The 23,286-nt window shown below is 39.8% G+C and overlaps 1 protein-coding gene across 12 annotated transcripts in view; it reads right to left on the bottom strand.

Moving 5' to 3' along the window:
* The window catches only part of APBB2 (amyloid beta precursor protein binding family B member 2), a 164,814-nt gene that overhangs the window by 71,146 nt on the left and 70,382 nt on the right, over positions 1-23,286 (bottom strand). For 7 of the 12 annotated variants that reach the window (XM_077177580.1, XM_077177585.1, XM_077177588.1 and 4 more), the window contains exon 4: positions 17,164-17,964. In XM_077177580.1, coding sequence (XP_077033695.1) covers positions 17,164-17,964 — 801 coding nt within the window. Of the gene's footprint in view, positions 1-17,163; positions 17,965-21,963; positions 22,033-23,286 lie in introns of all 12 variants that reach the window. The other 5 variants (XM_054633564.2, XM_054633563.2, XM_054633565.2 and 2 more) reach the window with 1 other exon arrangement.

Here is a 23,286-nt window from a genome sequence, read left to right as displayed (position 1 = left end):
TAAAAATGGTATTGCAAGTCAACTTTGAGGGCTAAACCAGCCCAGCAGCAATCTGCATCTGCTTTTCTGATTTTTTTTTTTTTAGCATAGTATCTCTTCTTCCTGTGCTTTTCCCCACACAGAGCAGAACTGCAGCATATGATCTCATGTTCTGGGTTCATAACATATTTACTACTTCATCTTGTTTTAGAAGCAGGGTTTTGTTTGGTCTAAAGAGGAAGAATCAAATGACCACCCCACCCAAGGGACTGCTGGACTGACAGAGCAAAGCCTGTGCACACACTGTCCCACTGACCAGCAGGCACCTGCACAGCACACCAAGGTAGAGCAACGTGCACATGCATGGAGTCCAGCCTTCCTTCCCTTCAAATTTATCTGTCACAACAGCAGCAGCCAAGCACTTGGTAGAAAAACTGGGAAAATCACACTGGTAGCAGCTCTGGATTTGTGCATTTCTCTCTTAAAATAAAGAGTCTGATTCTCCTGTCTTCTCAAAGTGAACTGGTATGCTAGTGTCCAACCACCCACAGAAAAACCAGTAATTTTGGGCAATGAACAAACATAGTCAGGAATTTTCACACAAAGCAGAAAGGTTCAGTCTATAACACTGACACAAAAGATTCAAGTTAAACACAGATGTCCTTCTGACTACAAGACACAGGATTCCTGCAGAGCAGAAGGGGACGGTGTGCCAGTGTCTGGCATATGGCAGTAGGGTCACCTCAACAGCTTCACTCTCCACAAAGGAACTCCTGCACCACAGTGCTTTACTTACAACTAACACTCTTGTTTTGCAGGCTTCAAATAGATTTCAGTATCTCCCAGCCTGTAACTCTCCATTTTACTGAAAGGCTGAAGACACAAGTGGTTCCATCTCCTTTACACTTTCTGCTAGTAGCTAGTGCTTCTTACCTGGATACAAGCCATGAAAGACAGAGGAACAGATGTGAACCCCTCCAATACACCTGCCATTAATCCCTGGTACAAAGAATGGTACAAGGTTGGACTCCACACTTTTAATCCCATTTGTCTGAACTGAGGAATAGCTTTCTGTCCTCTCTATTGTATTTCTATTGCATCCTCAATAGTTTAAATTGAGGATTGGCAATGTGAGTGAGTGCCACTAGAATCTGAATGACACAAGTAGTAAGAGAGAGTATGGAAGAAAGAATCTGACTAGCAGTCACCATTTTGTTTGTCTGTTTTATAAAGAAACTGCATAAAAATATTTGCATTATATGCCAGGTACTGGGCAAAGGTAATTTTCTTCATCTAAAATATAATGAGTCCTACTGACTTCAGGAGTCAATGGAGAGAAAGAACTGCACTTCTCTGGAGAATATCCTGCATAAAATATATTGATATGCTCAGAAATTTTAGGGATGTGCTCATTAGTGGTTTTGTGCTAATTAAAAGCAAGTGAAGTTGCCCAGTGGCACAGACATACAATTCAGCTGGTGGCTTGACTAAATCTGCCTTTCCTTGACAGCTTCATTTAGAGCACTGTGCAAATACGTTAGAAAAACCTTCTTCTGAATATAATGATTCAGTGAAAACAGAACATAAAACTGAATTACAATGGATCTACTGTGTGAAATTAGATGTTTTACTTCACAAAAAAAAGCTAGGTTTAAGAGAACAGTAATTTCCCCTCTCATATCCAAGCTCTGCTCATCCTTCAGCTCACACACTGTAGCAGAGGCTCTAGGATGCTGTGAAAATGACTGCTTTATCCTCACACCAACCTTGTGAGGCAGGAGAGTGCAGGCCTGTTCTAAACAAAGGGGGGTGTAGGAGAGGTCTGAGATGCATTAAATAACTCCCTGAAGTCATGGCCAGACTCCAGGTCTCTGCAGGCTCCCTGCACCAAGCCAAACACACACAGTGCACAGAGATCAGCCACTGTGCTCCAGTGTGACTACACATCAGAATCCCCTTCCATCCCCATCCTACAGTATGGGCTGCTCCTTCTACTATGGCAAAACTTGGTCTATTTAGTACTATCAGTAAAAGCTGGAGTGTGACTTCCAACAATCTATACAATGGATTCATTTGCCACTTTAAATCTGTAGTGAAACATGCATTAGAGAGCAAACGGAAGGCTCCTGGTTTTTTCCAACATAGAAGTCAAAGACCTAATATTTCTCCATCTGCAAATTAATTTCATGTTGCTACAGTACTGAAGGGATGGGAAAATTTATTATGGTGAAAATCATAGAGCTGCATAAGTGTGAAGTTGTGCACAAGCCTAGGAAGCAGCACATTGGCCCCATGGCCTGCCTGCAGTCAGAGACACTGAGGGGGAAGCCTGGGCACCTTGGGCAGCTCCAGCCCATGCTGAGGGCTTGTAACACAGTGAACTCAAGCTTCACCTCCCAGCCTCAAACTTTGAGACTTTTTATAAAAAAGAAAGCCAGCAACCAAACAACTTTAACCTTTTCAAAGTAATTTTGCTTCAGCTGAAGTATTTTCCTGCACAATGCACAGAGCCATCCATGAAGTGCAATGTATGGCATCTACAGGAGGAAGGCTTCCTGAATGGGGGCTTCTGACAGCAGATGGAAGCTCCAGAGGAGCTGGCTACGTTTCACCTGCTGTGGCAGAGGGAAGCACGCTGATAGCACACAGGGGCCTCTTAGCCCTAGTTTATTCTAGTATTTCACATCACTACATTGGTATATCAATTTTCTATTAAATCTAGTCATACTGCCCAAATACTTTCTGGTATTAAGAAATCTCAAAGATGTTAACCATCTTTGAAAGCATCCATCCAGGATTAGAAATACCAGGATTTTCTTTCTTATCTCTACTTCACGCAACCCCAGCACTAAAATTCTGTTTTTTTCCCTGAGTGGACTCATATATGTACCTGAAGCTAGACTTAAAAATCTGCATTCAAGGAGATACGAATGGTATCTCTGACAAATGCACTAGCAAGAATTAGAAGAAAATTCAGAAAAAAATAACTGTGGCCTAAATCACCCTGAGAAGTCTATGTTAGCAAACAGCAGCCAGGAACAAACCCAACACACAACTAGAGTCCTATGCCAGACAGCATTTGAAAGAGAAAAATGAATGGATTAATTTTAAAATTCCACAGAACCACAACACAATTTCACTTGCAATTAGTCCCACCTTCCATTTAAAGCCCACTAGCAAAATGGATGCTTTGAAAACAAGGATAAAGTTCCCTTAAAGATGCATATGCCCAGAGCACAACTTGAGAAGTTCTTTTTATAGTGAACCATGAGATAGAATACCCCTAAACACAAACACCTGCTTGGTAAGAACAAAAATATGCCAAAGCACAGGAAAACAACAGACAAAATCTCCAGTGCATGATAAACTGAGCTCTAGAAGCACCGTGGAGAAAACCTTCTGGTGTTACAAAAATCTCGAAGAAGTTTGTTATCACAAACAGTGCATATGACTGGCTAATTAAAAACAAGTGAAGCTGCCCAATGGCACAGACTTACAATTCAACTTGTATGTGATTGTCATCACATGTTTCACAAACAGTAAAACAAGAGATCCACAAGAAACAGAATGATCCTTTCCCCCAGGTGAAAACAGTAGCTAATCTTTGGTGGAAACCTTTTAATTTGTGGACATGCCAGAGGACTGCAGGTGGTTTTAGAAAGCTGGAAAACCAGTTATGTAGGATGAGAAGAGTACCCTTTCTGGATTTCTATTCACCTTTGTTGCTGAGCAAAAACAAAAGACTGCAGATAGATCCTACAGGATTAAGATACACAAAGCTTCAAGAGCTGTTTTTCAATGCACAACCTTCACCTTCTCTTTTTCTTCAATGGACAAAGACATCCACCTCCTCTTTCTTATCAATTTCTTACAAGTTCCTTTAATGTTACTCTTCTGCTACTTCAAATCCTGATATACAACAGCAGATAATTAATTATCTTTTGTCATTCTGGAAGGATCAAGGTCACAAAGTTTTTTGAAGGCAGCATTTTAGTACTCACTGGCAGTTGAAAAAATTCCATTTTAGGAACCAAGATCAAGATAAAAGTCTTCATGTATATAGGTTTAATGTAGGATTGAACTATCACAGGACTAGTGCATGCACTTCATGTGCCCCAGTATAAAAATGGATGCAGCAGAATTAGAAACGACAGACAGATAAAAATCTCTCTGCAGGAAGAGACACTGCGTAAAGTAGGGCTCTCCAGCTTGGAGAATAAATGACAGGGAGGAGGGGAGGATGTCAGAAAAATCTGTAAAATCATGAATGGTGGGAAGAAGGCAAGGATGGAAAGGAAATCATCATTCACTGTTATTTACTGCTTCCTAAAAGAGAAAAGCAAGAGGCATCTAATGAAATTATTGGAGGGCAATTTTATAATAAAAGGAAATACTTTTTCATATAACATGTAATTTGATTATGGAGCCCATGGTCACAGGATGTTGTGGCTGCCAGAAATACAAATGAGAAAAAAATGATTAAACAAATTCATGTTATAAGTCTATCAAGGGCAATTAAAGAAGATAACATGAATGACATACCAAGTCTAAAAGCCCTGAAACTATCAATTACTGAAAGTGAAAAAGATATAATAGGGGGAGGACCACTTTATGCTAGCTGTGTTTTTGTTTTAGTGAAGCCATAAGTTTCTGCCACTGACCCCTGTCAGAGAGCAACCCATAAAGAAGTCCATGATCCTAAGCTCTGCTATATAGGGTCATTTGGTTATGTACAACATGGAACTGTAACCACTGTAACTCTTGTAAAAGCCCTGCCTTCCATTTACTGTATTACATATAAATATATATGTAATATATTTACATTGGAAACAGTGGAACTAACAACATTATTGAAGGATTTTTATCAAAGTTACCACAGCAGTTATACTGGACCAGATTAAAAAGCCTCATCTAATGTGAGAATTCTCAAACCATTATATCCAAGCTTCCTCTAAGGGATTTATATATAAATATAGATTTATATTCCTAGAAGGAAAATACACAACAAATTTATTTTCATAAATACAAAGGTGCTTTCCTACCCTGAGATACAGAATATTCTCATATGACAATAGAAATGCAGGAGTTATGGGACTGAATATTAATATTTTTCCACACTTGTCCCCTTCCGATTTATATTAACATGCATGGAAAAGGAAGATTTTACTACTTTCATAGCAAATTATGCATGACCATTTAATAAATATAAATTTACTTAGAGGCAAATAGAACAGTTGGTCTTAAATATCTGTATGAATAAGGAAAAGCGAACATAGCTGAACTACTGAGGAGCAGTTAAGCAACAGCAGATCTGTCTGGTGATTAGTGCAGAGACACTGCTGGGGAGAGGTAATTAGCACTGCTTACACTACATGCTTTTACACATGACAATTACTACAGTTCAAAAAAGCTCTTCTGTCAGTCAGGGTTTACAGTCTCACTGTCCTGATAGTATTTGGATTCCAGAAAATTTTCTAAGTAGAAAGGAGAGATGACAGCAACAAACTGTAAGCAAGATGCTAGCCAGAAATTCAGTTTATGCACCAATAACAAATTCTCACTGAATCCTGCCACCTGAAAATAGAATCAGATAAAACTGTGGCCAGGCAGACACACAATCCTGACATAGCATCTGTAAAACAATAAACCAAAAGTCAAAATAACCCAATCTGGTGGCCTTTATACTGACCCTTTTGCAGTAATGTTACCAGAAGGAAAAAATAGTTTTCTCTCTCTTTTAAGCTTTGATCACCACCTTACCCCTCAGCAAGTCATAAAAACACATCCCACCAAAAGAGCTTTAGTGTTTTAGCAAATGAAGTAGTTGATTTGCTCATTACTGCAGAATTCAAGCTGCAAGGTTCCTTTCAAAAAGTTTACTTTTAAAACACTGAAGAAATGAAATACTACTCTTGTGAACTCACACTTGTTTTCAGCATTTTTGACAGAAATTTTTATGACTTTGTGTCTTGTGATACCTGGAACTTTTAAACTCCCTAACTCTTGGAATCAATGGGAAATTGCAGCTTGTCCACTTAAAAAAAAACCCAAATCAACAAATATTCAAAAAACCTCTCATTACAACCCACCAACTCACAGAATCACCCAAGTTTCAAAAAAAGGTAAAAGATGAAAAAACAAAATTAAAATGAAAGCATAACCCTAAAAATATAAACAACGACCTGAAATTTATTCTTGCTTTTGAATACACATTGTTTTAAAACTCCCATTTAGGGACAAGGTGTATTAGTTCCAAGAAGAATTTATGTTTGTTTTCCTTTTGTTTTTAATTGGTTTACTGGCATAGATTGAAGAATTTATTCATCTTTATTTTAGTCTTTATAAATGCATCACATCTATAAGTATTCCTGTGCAATGAAACTGAGGATGCAAAATTAAATGGATTACTAATAAAGGAGCAACATGTGAAAACTCCCTCCCCTCCCTTCTACTTCCAATGCTTGATCTGTCCATTTGCCCTGTCTGCAGATGGGGTGCTTTGCAGAGGAAAACAAAAGAGGTCTCTATGCAAATACTAGATTTATTCCTCCACCCACAATAAAGCTTCAGTTGTACACTTGAATACTTAAAACACAACCAGTAATTATTATTACAATATTTTTAAGTGTGGTCTGCAGGGAGTGCAACTTTTAAATCAGTACATTTTGCCTGTGTTTTTGTTTAAATACTGTCTGACAGTTTTGCACTGATGTCAACAAAATTTGGAAGTAGTGAACCTCAAACATTGGTTGAACACATAGATAAATCTCCACTTACTTCTGGCAGAGAGAAAATCCACCCTTCTGCATCAATCCTGGAAAACCAATGGAGCAGAGTCACTACTCACTTGGTTTTATCTTGGAACAGCTGAAGCTTGTCCCAGGTTAACAACAGACTCCCTCCAGCCAGAGAGACCTGTCCACAAAAAAGGTGATTTCCTCTGGGAAATGTTGAGTACACTGGACCATCCCCACTATTTTCTGGACCAGCTTTTTGATACTTAAAGTGGATGTGACCAGAACCACTGGGAGGAACAGAGAATGGGGAAACTTTCACTGTCACCCTGTTCCTGAGGCAGCTTCTTTAAGCTGCATTTTCCCTGTGAAGTAATTGTAGGATTAAAAAAATCTTAGGTAATAGGCTTGGTATATTCAAAGTACCAGAATCTGGAGTATAGTTGTGAAAGAGAGAATTCACCTGTGACATGAAATCAAGAGAACTATAGAAAACAAATTTTCTGTTAATGATCATCCATTAATTTTGATGTTGCATAAAAGTCTTATTTCCTGTACTAAAACTGAATACACATAGGTAATATAATTTTACAAAGCCTAACACACCCATTTTAGCAGGAAAAAAATCAATCCTGTAAGAAAAATGATATAAACTTCCTTTTCCACGCCAGTGGAAGCTTAGCCCTGAAATCCCTGTTGTTCTGACATCATCTTCCTACTTATCAGATATCTTTGTTACAAAAAGCATTGGTTATGTTTCAGCACAATTAATCAAAGGAAATTAGGCAGTCAGGAGACTACAAAGTTTCTTAGTTGATCCACTGACAGCTTCCATGGGCAAGAAAGGGAAACTTACTGTTTTGCTTTAGTTAAGCACAAAAGAAAAATAAGGTAATTTTACACCTAATGTTATCTTGAAATTCTGCTAGAGCTGGAGTGTGACAAACAATGCTAGCTTACCCACAAAAGAAAAAAGTGAACTAAATTACAAATAATTTTACAAAAGCCAAACCAAACTATTTCTTATTATTAGTTTGTTTCTGTAATGAGCAAATACAGTTGTGCTGTTTAATTACAGTTCCCCTGTAATGAAGAGAAAAAGTTGTGTAAAGGTTTTGTGTGAGTCAGCTTTCTAATAAGACATCCTTTTTCTACCTCAACAAATTGATTTGTTTAGAACTGTCAAGAAGGACAAAAAAAATATCCAAGATATTACTCAACATTCTTTGACAGCTCCCAGTTCAATACTGGCTATAAACTGTCTCATCTTTCTAACTCCTGAACTGCACATTCAGTATTGCAAAAGTTCCTTTACCTTGAACTTTAGGGAATGACTAGGGGTACCACTATTACACTGTTTAGAGATATTTTTTTCTTCCCTTTGACTACAAGAAAAATACAGGGGAAGAATTTGTCACGTGTAAAGGAGAAATCAGAAGTCTGGTTTTTAATGTATTTTAAATTTATGTAAAGATCTTCAAGCTCTATGGATCACAAGAATAAAACATCACTTGTCAATTCAATATTGAAATAATGAGCATTCAGGATGATACTGCTGCAACCTAAACTGTCAGATACCAGCTGATCTTCCACTGAGCAGAATTTTTTATAACAGATAAAATGTATTCAGCATCCAGGCCTAAGCGACATTGTTTACCAGTGCTATGAAAAAGTAAAAGAGAATTGTTACTTACAGTTACTAGATGCTCTTGTATAGTTCAACATGTACTGATCTGTTACCAGCATCCTTTAAGTTTGCTATATACATGTCCCAACAGCTTCATATTCTCCTTCTGTGTAGCATCTCCAACTCAAATATAAGAAAATACACTGCTGTGTTTAAACAGACACTCACTCAATTAGTCGAACTAGGAATGGTGCTTTGGATGGGAGGGAAGAGAAGCCACCCCCATTCAACTGCCAGTAAATATAACAGAGAAAACACCACACGTTGACCATATAAATGACTGCATTTTCTAATAAGCCAAGAAAAATAAGAGAGATGGCTATACATGGATTTCAGCAGTGCATGCATATACTGCATCCTTCACTGAATTCATTCCAGCTTGCAAGACATTGATGTATTTTCTGACTGACTCTGCTTAGGAGACAAGCTTTTGAAACAGTACTTTCAGCCCACAAGCTTTTAGATGACAATCAAATCAAGATTTAATCAGTTCAACTTTGAACCAGAACAGCCCCTCATCCTGCAGATCAGCCCCCGGAAATATCTTTATGTTGATTTTTTTTCTCTCCAGCTGCCTGTATAAACATGAAAAGTTTAAAAAAATGTAAAGCAAAGATCCACTCTTTGAAGACAAAATTCTTCTTAAGGCTGTAAACCTCCGACTTTCTGAAGGTGCATTGCAGGAATGGTAGAAATTGATTTAGTGAAAGGCTTCTATTAGTGAGAGCGCTGTTCTCATTGCAAAGTCCCTCCCCTTGCTATAATCAATAATTTAAGCAAAGCCAAGAATCATGTCAGACAAAATGACCAGGATAACTTGACTGTCTCTTTCTTACAGAGTACAAGTAAAATTAAATTAAGGTCTGAATGGGAATGTATTCTAATTTAAAAGTTAATTTGGCCAATTTGAGTTGTGTCTTTGGCTTTCATGTTGAGTAGGGGAGGAGGGATGGGGTCACTTGTTCCTTACTAAAAAATTCTCAGGTTCAGAGCAGTGCCCAAAATCCACTTCCAAGAAGTAAAAGCCATAACCTTTGATTTAGAGTATTTTATCGGTTATGTGCAAACAAAAAATGTGCTCTACAAAGTTAAAGCTCTGACTTGTGGATCATGACAGTGCTACTCCTCTCTCAGTGCCCTGCAATGTCTGAGTTAATAACTGATGCAGGGTTTAAAATTTGAGCTCTGCAGAATCTCAATTCAAAAGCAATTAAAAACATGAAAAATGCATTTAGTTACATTGTGTTATTGTTCGGGATTAAATAGTTTTATTAAGGAACAGTTTCATTGAAGAATTCTGAGAAGGATTTTCAAGGTAAAGCCTTGAAGTAGTCTTAATACATAATAAATCATTCCAGTGTATCAAATTATATACATATAAAATAATCAACATAAATAGCAGTCAAAAAACAATCCCTATAATACACCACCATATAAAAATGGATTAAAATGCCTCAGAGATACTATAAGCAGGAAGCAAAAATATATGTTTTACATTTGGAGTTGTCCTCTCCCTCTCTCCCCAGTGATTTCTCATCACCAAAGATCATGGACAAACCTACATTGCAAGCTGAAGGACACACTGCTGGGGTTTACAAAACCAGATCCACACACTGCAAGGAGCCCACTTAATGTCATTATCTTGAGTTCTGTGGCATCCAGATATTGGACATTTAGGGCCTAATCCTGAGTACCCAGGGGCTCTCAGAATGAAGCAATCAAGTCTTAACAGCAAATACATGTGCTTTCATGGGATTGCCTAAAAAGGCTTCATGTCCCTTCAGGCAGGGACCAGACATCCACTCTCAAACGAGGACTGAGTTCAGAGCAAGGTCTCTGCAGCATGCCAGGTCACATCACACAACACCTCTTCTGGCCCATGGAGGTGCTCAGTACTGCTCTGATCTACCCACCTTCTCCTGATGCAACAGCAACAAACCCAAGGCTGCCTGCAGCACCATCTATCCCACGTCTTGGTGGTACATGCTATAGGTTTCTGTACATCCAGAAATTTCTATATGTGCAATACCATAACTTTGAACAGCACCATGGTGACTCAAGGGACCCAGAACCCCACTTCAGCCAATCCCATATTGCTAATTAAAGCTGAATTCAACTTCAGTCAGCTCTTGACTTACATGAGAATTCAGCACACAAGGAACCAGTGCACTGAGAGACTGGGATATAAAGAAGCCACTAATTTGGGGAGATTATAAGAAACACCTCCAGATGCAAACATATCAGGTCAGGAACTTGAGAAGGATTTAAATCTGTGTTCCTGTACAGACATCATCTTCCACAGGGGCTTGAACTAGGATCTGACTTTCTCTTGGCAGTACTTCAGTATTAAATAACTCAGAGCTCCCCATTTTTGTGTTAAGTTTTCAGAACTTCCATGAAAATAACACCCCAGCACAGACAAAATCCCCAATACTAATTTCTGCTGTCAAACTTAGTCCATGTGATTTACTGTCATGGCCTTTGTGCTAGACTTGCTTGCCTAACCTACTGTCTACAAACACCCCTGCTTGCTTCCAGCTCTCGTGCAGTTGGTACCAAGTCCTTATTTATCTCCACAGCTGCATATTATTCACTCTCCTTTTGCTTCCCCCTCCAATGCATCCCTCCTCCAGGTCATGTTCCCATCTTCCAGCCTATCCTCCCCACTTCACAACCCACATGTTCCCCCAGCAGCTTTCTTCTCTGAGAGCACCAGGGAGACCAGCTCAGCACTGCTGGGCCCAACACTGGGATCACAGCAGGTGCTCACAGGAACAACCACAGGGGCCAGGCTTCACATTTCCCCTCTGCAGAGTGCAAAGAGGCAGGAATATCTTCAGAACAGGGAACCCCCAAAGTGTGCTGGCCATTCCCAGCTTGTACACCTGGTTAATCACTGCTACCCCAGCAACTGCAAGGTCCTCAGAGAGCTCAAGGGCCACTGCAAAGACTGGAGACTCATTCTGCTGAGTGGCAACACCATTCCTCTACCACACCTCCTGCAGCTGACATACAGGAGCCTAGAAGATAAACAAGCACCCAAACAGGCTGCAAAGAGCTTCAGTGCACACAGACCACACCTAGAAGAATATAACCTTGTTCTCAGCTTGCCTTAACAAACAGAGGTGTGCATATGAAGCCTCCTCCCAAAGGTAATACTGTTTCTTCCTTCCCTTCCCCAGAGATATCTATATCCATTTCAAAGCATCAATCAGGTGGATTGAAGTTTGGCCTGACTTCTATGCAGCATTCAGAAGTGCTGAGGCAGAGGTTTCCTGGATCAATTTTGGCCATAATTTTTTATTACTTGAACAGCTTTATGAACTGGAAAGGTTTTTTTTTAAGGAGAGGTAGTTAGTCTGGTATCAGCTTATTGTGGCTTTTCTGTGCAACTTCCTGCATTATCATCCCTCTGAAATCAGCATCCTGATTTTCCCCATTACCTTTGTTTTCACTTCTGTGATTTGTTTTTCCCTTCCTCTTTGCTTGGTCCTGTGTCTGACAATCCTAGGCATAGAAGAGTTTTTCCAGCAAGATGCATTTAACCTCAGAGAGGACATGCAGCATCCAGAACTACACACTTCTATCCCTAAACTACAGAAGCTTGGAAAGTTTCCAAAAATAGTTTGTCAAGTTAAGTACCTGACATGATTAAGTTATTTACCACTTCTGAAACTTGAATCTGCCCTACAGATGCTCAGAAGAGTTTTCCACTTGGCTACAGCACACAAAAAGCATGTCCTAATATCTCTTAACATTACACACTCATGTAAAGTGCATTGTGGAGTTAAGGGAAATGTGCAGTGCTCTGGGCATCTTGTGAACCACTCAGGCAGTAGCATGAGGCTGGCATTTACTTCTCTGTGTTGTCTTGGCACCACCTCTACTCCCCATTGCCACCTTTTGCTTTCCCATGCAGGTATTCCACATGTTCCAGGTACAGGCCCTGCAGGCATTTGTTTATATCACAACTACACATTTTACTGAATAGAAAAATATTCATTTTTAACATTCTCAAAATCATAGTACTGCACTTATATAAAGCAGGACTATGATCTTTTCTGGATTAGGAATTATGTGCTTTACTAAGGTAGCATGGGAAGTGTCCTTGAAAACACAAACACCAAACAAGAAATGAAATATCAAGGGCAAGACAACCCAGTGATCAGACTCCCATCAAGTGGCCAGAAGTTCAGCTGGAGTAAGGTCAAAATCAATGAAGCTGTGCCAGTTAGGACTGGGCTACATCTGACACTGCCTGTAGCCAAAGGACAGAGCTAGCCACAGCAATGCTTTAGTAGTCAGAGCACTGCCACCACAAGGCAACTGTCTTCAAACTCCATCTCCCCCAGCCCCAGGGCACTCAGGGAGAGATGTCACACTAGGAGAGAGCTGTTTTTACAGAGAATATGACAAACCATCCCAGACCCTTTTGGAACAATACAGCAGAGATCAAATAGGGAGCTATTTGACAGACACAGACACAGTAAATTAACAAATTTCATTTCTGCACTACAGGGCAGGTGTTTCAAACTCTATTCACAGCTGGTTAATTCATCTGTGAGTGTTACCTAATGTTCATCCTGCTCAGGCTGTGATTGTTTCTCCAAATGCAAGTCCTAGCTCTTGCCTCCTCTCTGCTGCCTGTCTTGGACACCACTAGACATCTCAAGGGACACCAGGTGGGCAACTGAACCAAGCTCACTCCAGGGAGGAAATTGAATGGCTCTGATGAACTGAAAAATCATTATCTTTTTGGCAAACAGTTAAGTATGAAACTGTAACTGTAACACGGTCTGGAAAACCTCTTCTGTAGTCCCAAATTTTGGTAATTGCAAACAGAGTTTGGAAGAGGATATTAATCACTGCTATATAAAGCATTTATTCTCCCATTCCTGAATTTAGGCATGTTAATTCACTTTTACATACTCATTTTTGTTATCTATCTCAAATCAAAAAGCTGTTGATTATTCCTCTTAATTGTGGGATCTGGGTGCTGATTGCCACTCTTAATTATAGAATTTCAAGTCAGAGCATTCAAACAATCCAAGATAAGGATTTAGGTAGCTCCACCGAGAATCACAGAATAAAACCAACCTGGCTGCCTAAACACAGCAAGCAGCCTCCCTGTGCAACTGATAGTGGCAATGTGTACTTGAGAGGATCATCTTTCAAGTTCAATTTATTATCAAGTTCAATTTATTTTATAGCCTTCTACCAGTAGACCCTGAAACCATGAAGAGTGTATAACCATGGCTGCCCTTGAAGTTTTATTTCTTTTAAACTGACCCTAAAATCTTCTTATAGGGATGGCTAAATAAGAGACAAACATGCAGTTAGTAACTTCACATGCAGAATGTGAAGAATACTTACACACACTGGGGATATAGAGCAACAGTCACCTTTCTTATTTCATAAGCAGTCAGCAAACAGTCAAGCCTAAGACTATAAAACATGCACTATTCTTGAGACATGGTTATCAGTAACATGCAGGATTAAAAAATAAAACAGCCCAATATTAAAAGTTGCCAGCCTTTAGGAGATGCACAGCAGGTGTGAAGCAGAGACTCTTATTCCCAAAAATCTGAAAATTGGGTGGTTACTTAGAACCCTACAACTGTATAGGTGGTTATCTGTCTAGTTTTATAGGACTTGTGTTAATCCACAATGTAACTGAATGTATTTTTAGTACATAGATCCTTTTCCCCACTCAGGAACAGAGAAAACATGTTCTGAGCAAGTAACAGACCTATTGTCTGTATCAGATAGGTACTGCCAAGGAAGAGTTGTGCTTTTAAGGGGACATCATTTAATTTTAATTTGGTCAAAGATGCCAGTTAAAATCAGAGGCAGAATTGGCCACTGCTATAAGTCTTTCTGACAAGCTCATGATTTCCTGTAATTTTGATTGTATTAGGAGAGCTATTCTCCCCAGCCATGCTGTTCTTTCAGAGCACCAGGCTCTCTGCAAGAGCAGCACTCCTGATCCCCAAGGGCTGCTCTCCCAGCTGCCCTTTCTGCATGGGATGGAACTGGTTTATCAGGAACCAGCTGTTAAACTGCCCTCTGCTCAGAGACCAGCAGCAGACAGGCACTGGTATGTTGCAGTTGCACACAGCAGCAGCACTCCTGAAAAAGGACACTTGTGGTTTTAATGCCCCTTTGATTTCAGCTAGGGAGAGACAAGGCACCAAAGGCTGAGAGACCAGGGAGCCAGAGGAGGCTGCTGCCCTGCACATCCTCCCACAACCCCAAAGAGGGCAAGAGGGGCAGCTGGCATAGAGCAAGAAATATCTGTGGCTCTCTAGCATCATGTGTCCCACATCTCAGAGACTTTCCTAATTATGGGGCTATTCCTGGCTCTAGAAGGAGGGGGTTTTATTTAAATTAAAACAGAAAGCAAAAGCAAATTCCAATTTTCTTGTTGGTTTGGAGACAAATAGAATTCTTTTTATTTCCTGAAGAATCCCCATTTCTAATTCATTGGAGATTATTACACAGAGCACTGCACTTTACTATGGCAGAATAACTTTCCACTGAAATTGTTTTTCAGGTGATACAAACATTAAGAAATGTGCCTGCCTCATAGGGAGCTTCTTAACAAAAAACAAACAAACAAAGAGAAAACATCACCCTCATTCTCTCCTAGGTTTGAGCTCTGGGGCATGTGCTTCACTGCTGCTTGCACCACATATATTCATACAATGAATACAAATACATGCAAATTTTATCCAGGTGAAACTGATAAATACCCAGAGAGGGAGAGAAGGAATAGGTAGATGGTGTACTAACACAAGATGCATTTCCTTTAAAAGCCAGACTAAGGAAAGTTTCTTGAGAGAGATGGAGGAAGCACTCCCCATGATGTGAACCGAGTTCTGGTCAATTTGCAGTATTAAAAGCACCTGGAGCTGGTGTGTGGTTATTCATAAGACTCTCCAAATGACAGAGGATTCAGCTGGATAGACACAGCAGCTCCCAGGGGAGATGCAGTGCCTGAGGCCAAGGGAGGCAGGTCTCCTTGTCTGGGGACTGCCTGCAGTGCTAGGTGTCAATCAGCTCTGGTGGAAAGTCACTGCCTGTCTCTAGGAAGGCTGCCTGAAAACCCATTAGGGCTTGGCATGTGCTAAGATCTCGATGACATCCCACTGCTTTGCTGACTATAGGTTTTTTCTGCTTCTAAAATCCCCACAGACTTTTTTTTTTTTTTTTTGAAGTACTAAATCTCAAAAAGAAGGTTAGATAGCTGAAAGCACTAATAAAATAATCTGAAAGTTGAGGTCTATGTAGATGCACATACAGCTAATTCCCCTGGACAAGAAAGAAGAGTTTCCTCCAAACACATTTCTTATACTGTACTGTGCTTGTGGTGTTCAGTGCCCATTAATAATGGATTCTATCATATCTGTTTATCAACATTAACATTTGTTTAAATAAATCAGGATTTTTGTATCTTTAAATTGAGTTGTATTTATTTTTTACCTCATCACTCAGAGAAGGTCAAGGCTCTTGAAAACACCTTTTTATTAGACTACACATAGAAGTATCCTGCCATAAGGAGACTTCAGGAGGATTTTATCTAAACAATTATGCATTCTGAGTGCAATCAATTAAGAATAAAGTTTTCAGGGTTTTTGAATTACACAACTCCAAAAGAAAACACATGAAAACAAAACAACAAAAATACCTCACAAAACAACATTCAGATTTCTAGGATTTAAATAATGAAATATTGTTAAGAGTGGGAAAAGCAAGACAAAACAATTCAGAAGCCCTAATAGAAGCATATTGTTATTTCCAAGAGTGTCTTCTAAAGAAAGCCATATTTCTATCATATTTCTGCATAAACTGAAATGCTAAACACAATCTCTGCACTGAACATTATTAATACCCCAAGTATCTGCTGGACTACATTCTTTTATGGATTAACTGCTCTCAATACTGCAGGATTTCTTCAATTCCCACAAGTCATATGACTAAAATTCTACTGCATATTTTTCCCCCTAGATAAATGTCTTTCTTTCTTTCTTTGGGCCCTAAAATTTACTATTGGAGCATAAATGTGCTTTATAAATTAAATTTACTATTGGAGCATAAATGTGCTCAGTGCTTGGGGAGCACTGAGCTGTGAAGACCCCACATGATGCTCTCCTCCTACCCCAGATGCAGCGGCAGTGAAGAGCCCTGCCCATGCCCAAAAGCACAGCCCTCCAGGACACACACCACCAGGGCTCACTGCACAGCTCCTCAGCTGGAAGGGTTTCTCTTTACCCATGTTGACACACAGGGAGGGAACATCATCAAATGACTGGGATGTAGTGGGCACACTTACAAAGCTATGCATTACAAAAGTTAAAATCTTCACTGAACCTAGTGAACATTTTACCTACACACACCTTGTTGTGTGTAGGTAGCTATCAGTAGTTCAGCATCTCCTGATAACCATGTTCTTCTCACAACACGCACCCACTGATTATTGAAGAGTAATTATTTATAAAGTAGCAAGAGGTGCAGTCAGCATATTTCTAGGACCCTGTATAGGCCATCTGCTGGTGCCTTTCTTAAAGCTGCCACAATCAACCAGGAAGCTTCCAAGCATTCCTTAGCGGACAAGCAGCTGTGTGCAAGGCCAGTGCTTGCATTTTGATACAATCCAGCTCCCCAGTGAAACTGCTAAACCACCTCTGTCCTTCCTGCACCAGCTGAGGAAAGCTAAGCAATCCCTTTCTAAAACAAGGCTGTGAGGAGCCTTTGCTTGTGTACCTGTTTCATCGGGTGAGCTCGGCGAGGCGCTGTCCTGGGACAGGGTAGTCCAGCTGGAGTCCTCATCACTTGGGGCCAGGTTTTGAATCCTGTGGAGGGCACAGTCTGTTTTGGCCCCAGTTTTTGGGTGATCCTTCTTTGTCTCAGGGCTTGATGACACCGTGGCAACCTGGCCATCCTCTGGGCTTGGCATCTCGTTCTGTTTCCGGGGCAGGACTTCCCCATTGACAATAACGGTAGAAGCCTGGCTGTTGCTCTGTGCAGACTTATCTTCCAGGCCAACAAAACCCTGCTCTAGATCTCGAGCTGATGTCTCGAGATCGGCATAGTAATTCAGGAAGCTCTTGGTCCTTCTTGGCTGCGAGGGCAATATTTCACAGCCAGAGGAATCCTGTGGGATCGGCTCATTGCCTTCAAACTTCTCAGAAGTTACATTTACGCCTGCAGTGGTACCAAGGTTTTTGTTGGGATCCTGCTGTCCCTGCTCGGCAGCTTTCCTGAGCTGGTTTTCTCCGTTCTTCACCAGCTTTATATTGGCAGAGCCGTTCCCCAGAAGGGGCTGAACTGCTGGATCAGAAAGCCCCATGGCTGTCTGAATGTTAGTCAGCGCGTACTTTTTCCTGCATTTGGGAGGGGTGCTGTTCTTGGTCTCTGTGTGCCTGATCTCTGCATTGAGGAGCTCATTGTGGGAGGAGCGCAGGTTCAGGGTGTTGGGCGGGGTGGCGGGGCCATTGCGGTTCACGGCGTCCGTGGTGCTGCCGCTCGCCATAAACACCGCCAGGGCATCCACGCCGGAATCGACTGCAAAGCAAAGGGAACACTGGTGAGACACATTCATTGCATTCACTCTTTGCTAGGGCTTCTGGTAAGGGCATGTAGCACTTTAGGCAATTGTTTTACAGGAGGAAAATTACCACAACCTATGTGGGTAAGAGAAGAGACAAAAGCTTATCTTATTCAATAAGGAAGAACAGAGTCAGAAAAAAATACAGAGAGATTATCAGGACCACGAAGATGAGGAAAAGCAGAAAGCTTGGCCCCATACAAGACAATTTTATGGCAGGTTTTTCATTTCTGAATCTGTTGCAGGCAGGCTGTGGGACAGCAGGGGTGCCCTTTGCAAATGCCTGGGACTTTCACTATCATACCATAAGTCTTTCAGTATTTCACCTCTGTCTTGGATGGAGAGAGAAATAAGTCCTCAAGTGCTCATCACCAGGAAACAGAAATTTGAACTATTTCTAAGCAGACTGCAGACAGATGCTGCTTCTTTTTCATCTTTGTGCAGTGCTGTTACTGCTAACCCTGACCGGCTGGTCAGCTGTTGACTCCTAACACTTGCATTTTCTCTGTCTTTCTTTCTTTCCCCTCCCTCCCCTTCCACCCTCCTTTTTTATTTTTTTTTTTAGGGAAGGGAAGTAGAGGGTCAGGGAAGACAAGTAGAAGACCACAAAGGTGTATTTGATTTTCAGGGGCAGGGAAAAAAATCCCTTGACAAAATACCCTGCTGGAATTCAATCAACTTCAAACAAAAGGCTTGCTCCAGAGATGGTTTACTATTTCTATAGCTCACAAAGTTCAAGCTTAAGGATAAAACATGCATCCGAACATACACTGTTAAATTCTTTTGTCTGCTTTTAAACAAGTTTCTGATTTTTCTTAGCCATTTGCACAGCTCATATTTTGAAAAAAATATTAAGTTTATTGAGGGAACACATTTTTTAGATTATTAAAAATTATCAAAATATAGCTCTTTTAAAAAACTCATTTTAAAAACCCTGCAATTTGTTCCTGTACTCTCTATTTATGGCTTCCACTAATCTGCACAATACTCCATATGAACACCTCAATTTACTGTAACAGTCACTGTTGTTTTATACCTGGCAACTAAATTAGAGGCCAATTAATAAATCATTCCCATCTGCCACAACATGAAACACCCTTTCTGTTGTTCCTAATTCTCAGTTATCATTGACTGCTTATATTGCACATAAAAAGGTATCAGGGGCTTATCCAGGAATGAAAAGCTGTAATTTGAGCTAGCTGATGACAGATCATTCCAGCTGAGGTGTGCTGCATCTTTGTACATTTGATATATGACAGAACTGACTGCTGTACAGATTTACAAGAGATTAAATATATGGGTTTTAAAAGAAAATATAATACATAAACAGAGTGAAAAGGAGCACTTCACATTGATACCTAAATGCAGGCACAGTTGCCAGTGTTCCCTCCTCTTTGATGTGCTGTCAAAGCTGCTCACTTGCAAACATGATTCTGGTTCATTTGAAACCAAGCTGATCAAGTAATAATACCTTTTGTTCCCAGAATCACCCATCCAGGTGTTGAAGAACAATTTCTAAAATTGTTAAAAACAGAATTTAAACTAAATTTTACAACTGTTCATATTTGCCAATTTCTCAAGCCCTGGCCAGTCAGTCTAAACCAACTGCAAATTCTTTAGAAGATGGATCACCCCATGGCACATCATCTTAGGCAATGGTTAACAAACATCCTGGAAAAAAATTAAGCCACAAGACACTTTAAAACTCAACTATTACAAAATTTAAAGGAACTTTATAAATTACTTCTCAGATAAACACATCATATACACACACAGAGCTTCCTGGACCTTGTTCAAAACCAATCAGGTCTAATGCAAGCAAGGTTGCCTCTGATCAGATGTTACCAAAATGTTTTACATGAAACAGCTTCTACATATCAAATGGCTGCTTTGTACTCTCTTTCTGAATCACTCAAAGTCTGACAACATGAAAGTCACGTAAAAAGTAAAGTAATAGGGCAGGATAATTTCCCCCCTACATTGCCTGACCTTTAGAATTTGTGCAATTGCATGGTATCTAGGGATTTCACTAGATTACATTTTACTTCATGCTTCAGCAAATTAAAACAAACATCTATGCTTTTCACCCATAAATACAATCACCGCAATATAGAGCAAGACAAATTTATTCTCCTCTGTTACAAATGAGCTACTTCATGCAATGTTCGCCACTTTTTTTGTCACTGAACAAATTTCTTAAAAAATAATCTTCCTGGATAAAGCTTAAGTATTTGCCGGTCAGCTTATCTTTAGCTTGTCCCCTGCTGTTATTGTTTCATTGCTCGGAAATATTGTTAAGAATAAGACCTTGGCAACATTGCAACACAATGTATTACATTTTACTAATCTGCTTGATAAAGGCTCTCCATTGATTTGATGAACACTGGCACATTGCTCAACGCTGAGCCAAGGAGTCTTTGTGGCTCACAGAGTGTTTGTGACTTGGCTGTCAAGTTGGGCTGGTGTAGGCCATGAGCAGAAAAATGTCAAAAACAAACCTTTCACTAGACACCATCTCCCCTCCTGACCCCATCTCAGGTGATTCATTGATCAAACCATCATGACCAAATGATCAGTGAACAGGCAGACAGCAGCACAAGGAGTGCACAGAGTGAAGCCAGCTGCTCTCTTGGGGACCATGGGCCTGCTCGCTGGCTGTCACCCTGCACTCCCAGCCACGCCCTGGGACGCACACGGCCAGCTTCCCTCTGCTCTTGGAAGCAGACAGATGTGAGAAAAGGGAGAAAAAAAAAGAGAAAAGAAGGCAAAAAGAGAAGAAGAAATACAGATGGGCAGATCTTCCATTTCAAGGGTAGAAGTTGCTATGAGACCGGGACTAACTACAGCAGCAGAAAAATTGGAATGCAAGGAAATGCCTAAGAGCACTGAAGAAAGATTGCATAGTAGAAAAGTGTAAGGAAGAAGACCAATAGCCCGTCCCTCCTCCTTTATACAGCACACAATGATGCTTGAAACACATCACTTTTCCCAGAGGAAGCACATGCCAATTTTCTAATTAAAGACTTCAATAAAATACAAGAATCCTAGATTCCTGCATCCAGAGCTGCCACAGACAGACTCCATCCCCCTCTCAGACAGCTCCTTGTGCTGCCTGGCTACCAACAAGGACCATGCTACTGGCACAGGGCACCATATTTTCAATTTCTCTACCTTCTGTTGAAAAGCAAACACAATGGACAACCAGACCAGGAATCACTGAGTTGATACATATGTCTCAGTATAAGTGGGAGAACACTGCTAAGTTGTGAGTAAAAGTAGGGTATTACACTAAAAAATATTCTACTCTGGTGAAAAGCTAACAACAATTAGAATATTATCATTACTGGGAATAATAACATGGTTAAATTGTTGGTTCTTCAGGACAGCACTTAACTTGGTAGAAGATCTGTCATAGCAATTCATTAAGGGTTTCAACTTGCTTACTTTTTAAAAGAACTCCCAGCCTCAATTGTAGACATTGAACATTCTTACAGATCTAGATTAAAATACTTTTACCATTATCACAGATATAGATTAAAATACTTTTACTACTATAATGTGTTTAACAAAGAGTAGTGCCAACTCTCTAAGGATCACAATAATACAAATAATGTTATTACTTGAATGGCTTTTATTGATGTTTTTCAATCTTGTCATGTAACTTTCAGAGCTAGAAGAGACAGACAGAAAATGTCATTGCAAACAAAGAATAGTACATGACCAATTTGTCTTTGCCATCTAATGACTTTTTTGCATCCTGTTGTCTATGGGAAGTTTTTAAAAAGCTCAATAGATAGTTTCTTCAAAAAGTCACAGTTAAAAAAAAAAATGAAGTGCTTTCTCTATTTCATGTGTAAGGGCAAAATGAAAGTGAAATATGGACCTGGAAAGAAGAAGAAAAATAAGAGGAAGATTTCACATATTTGCATAGCAGAATCTTTTAAAGGGCATCTGACCTGGAAGTACTTCTGACATGGCTCGCGTGACGTCAGCAATGCATCAGGAAATAGATTATAATTTGAAATCTGAAAAGAGGGACCATTTAAGAATTAAAACCAAAGGAAAACACAAAAGAAAAATACCACATTTTAGAAGCTCCTGAGAGATGTTAAGCATTCTAAATAAAGCTCACAGCATAACAGTGAGGATTTTCTGAGTTTTTAATGATAATTGACAGTCAATAAAATATGGGAGAGGCTAATCTGCAGCAACATGATCATGTAATATAAAAATAACTATTATATTTTTGTTAATGTACAACTTTACTAGGGCACAAATTCAAAAATATTCTCCAGCTTTAGTCAACATACTGTAGCAAAAACTTAAATAATACAAGGTTTTACCAATTACCTGATTACAGCTTACTCAGGAAACCACAGCAGTAAATTGGTAAAAGAAAACACAGCAGTAAGGCCGTTCACAAGAAATTTTGCAGAATGAGATCTAGCATATGAAACTAAGAAGCACAGGGTTGATCTCACAGGGGGGAATCATAAAAAGAAAATCAGGCAGTAAATTCCAGTATGGGACCCTTTCCTGGCCACCTTCTCATAAATAAACCATTTGCCCTAAAGTCTCTGGTTTGGATATGAATGACAAACACAGTGAGAGACAAGGTACTTATGAAAATTTTTGCCACTGCATGTAGGAAACATAGGTAAAAAATAATACAAATCTTTCCAAAAAGCAGATTTCTCTTTGGCAAGGATATGTCTTGGGTACAAAATATTTAATGACAACTTCATGCCATGGGGCTACAGCCACAGGTCTTATACACTTGGGCTTTAGTTTAAGTCTAAGCAGCTGTAGAGAACACCTTCATTCTACAATGACTGCAGCCCAACACCAGCTAACTCCCTTCACTTCAAAAGGGTGAATTCCAATGTTAAAACATTCATTCTAAAACTATGACCAGCTAAATGGTAATAGTTAAACAGATGTCAGCCAAAAGCATCCTAATAAACTCCAGATTTACATTATTAGCTAAAATCAGAATCAAGACTAGAAGCTTTCTTAGTATCAAATATAATCTGATTCTTCTTACACAGATATCTACACAAATTCCAGTCAATACCTAACACTTTCAGAATGGAAAAGGAAAGAAAATATTCATTTGAAGTGCTGTGGTAGATCAGAGACTACAGCCAATGATTTTCTTCTTGGTGCTCCCTCTGGCAGTGACATCTTAGCTGGACTGAGCTTGGAAGCTGGAAAGAGAAAGCTCAGCAAAGCCAGGAAAGCGAATTATGATGGTGGGCAGAGCAGTTTGGGGAATGCAA

Source organism: Agelaius phoeniceus, chromosome 4 (genome assembly GCF_051311805.1).
Source record: "Agelaius phoeniceus isolate bAgePho1 chromosome 4, bAgePho1.hap1, whole genome shotgun sequence".
Taxonomy (NCBI): Eukaryota; Metazoa; Chordata; class Aves; order Passeriformes; family Icteridae; genus Agelaius; species Agelaius phoeniceus.
This window is presented reverse-complemented; position numbering and strand designations above follow the sequence as displayed.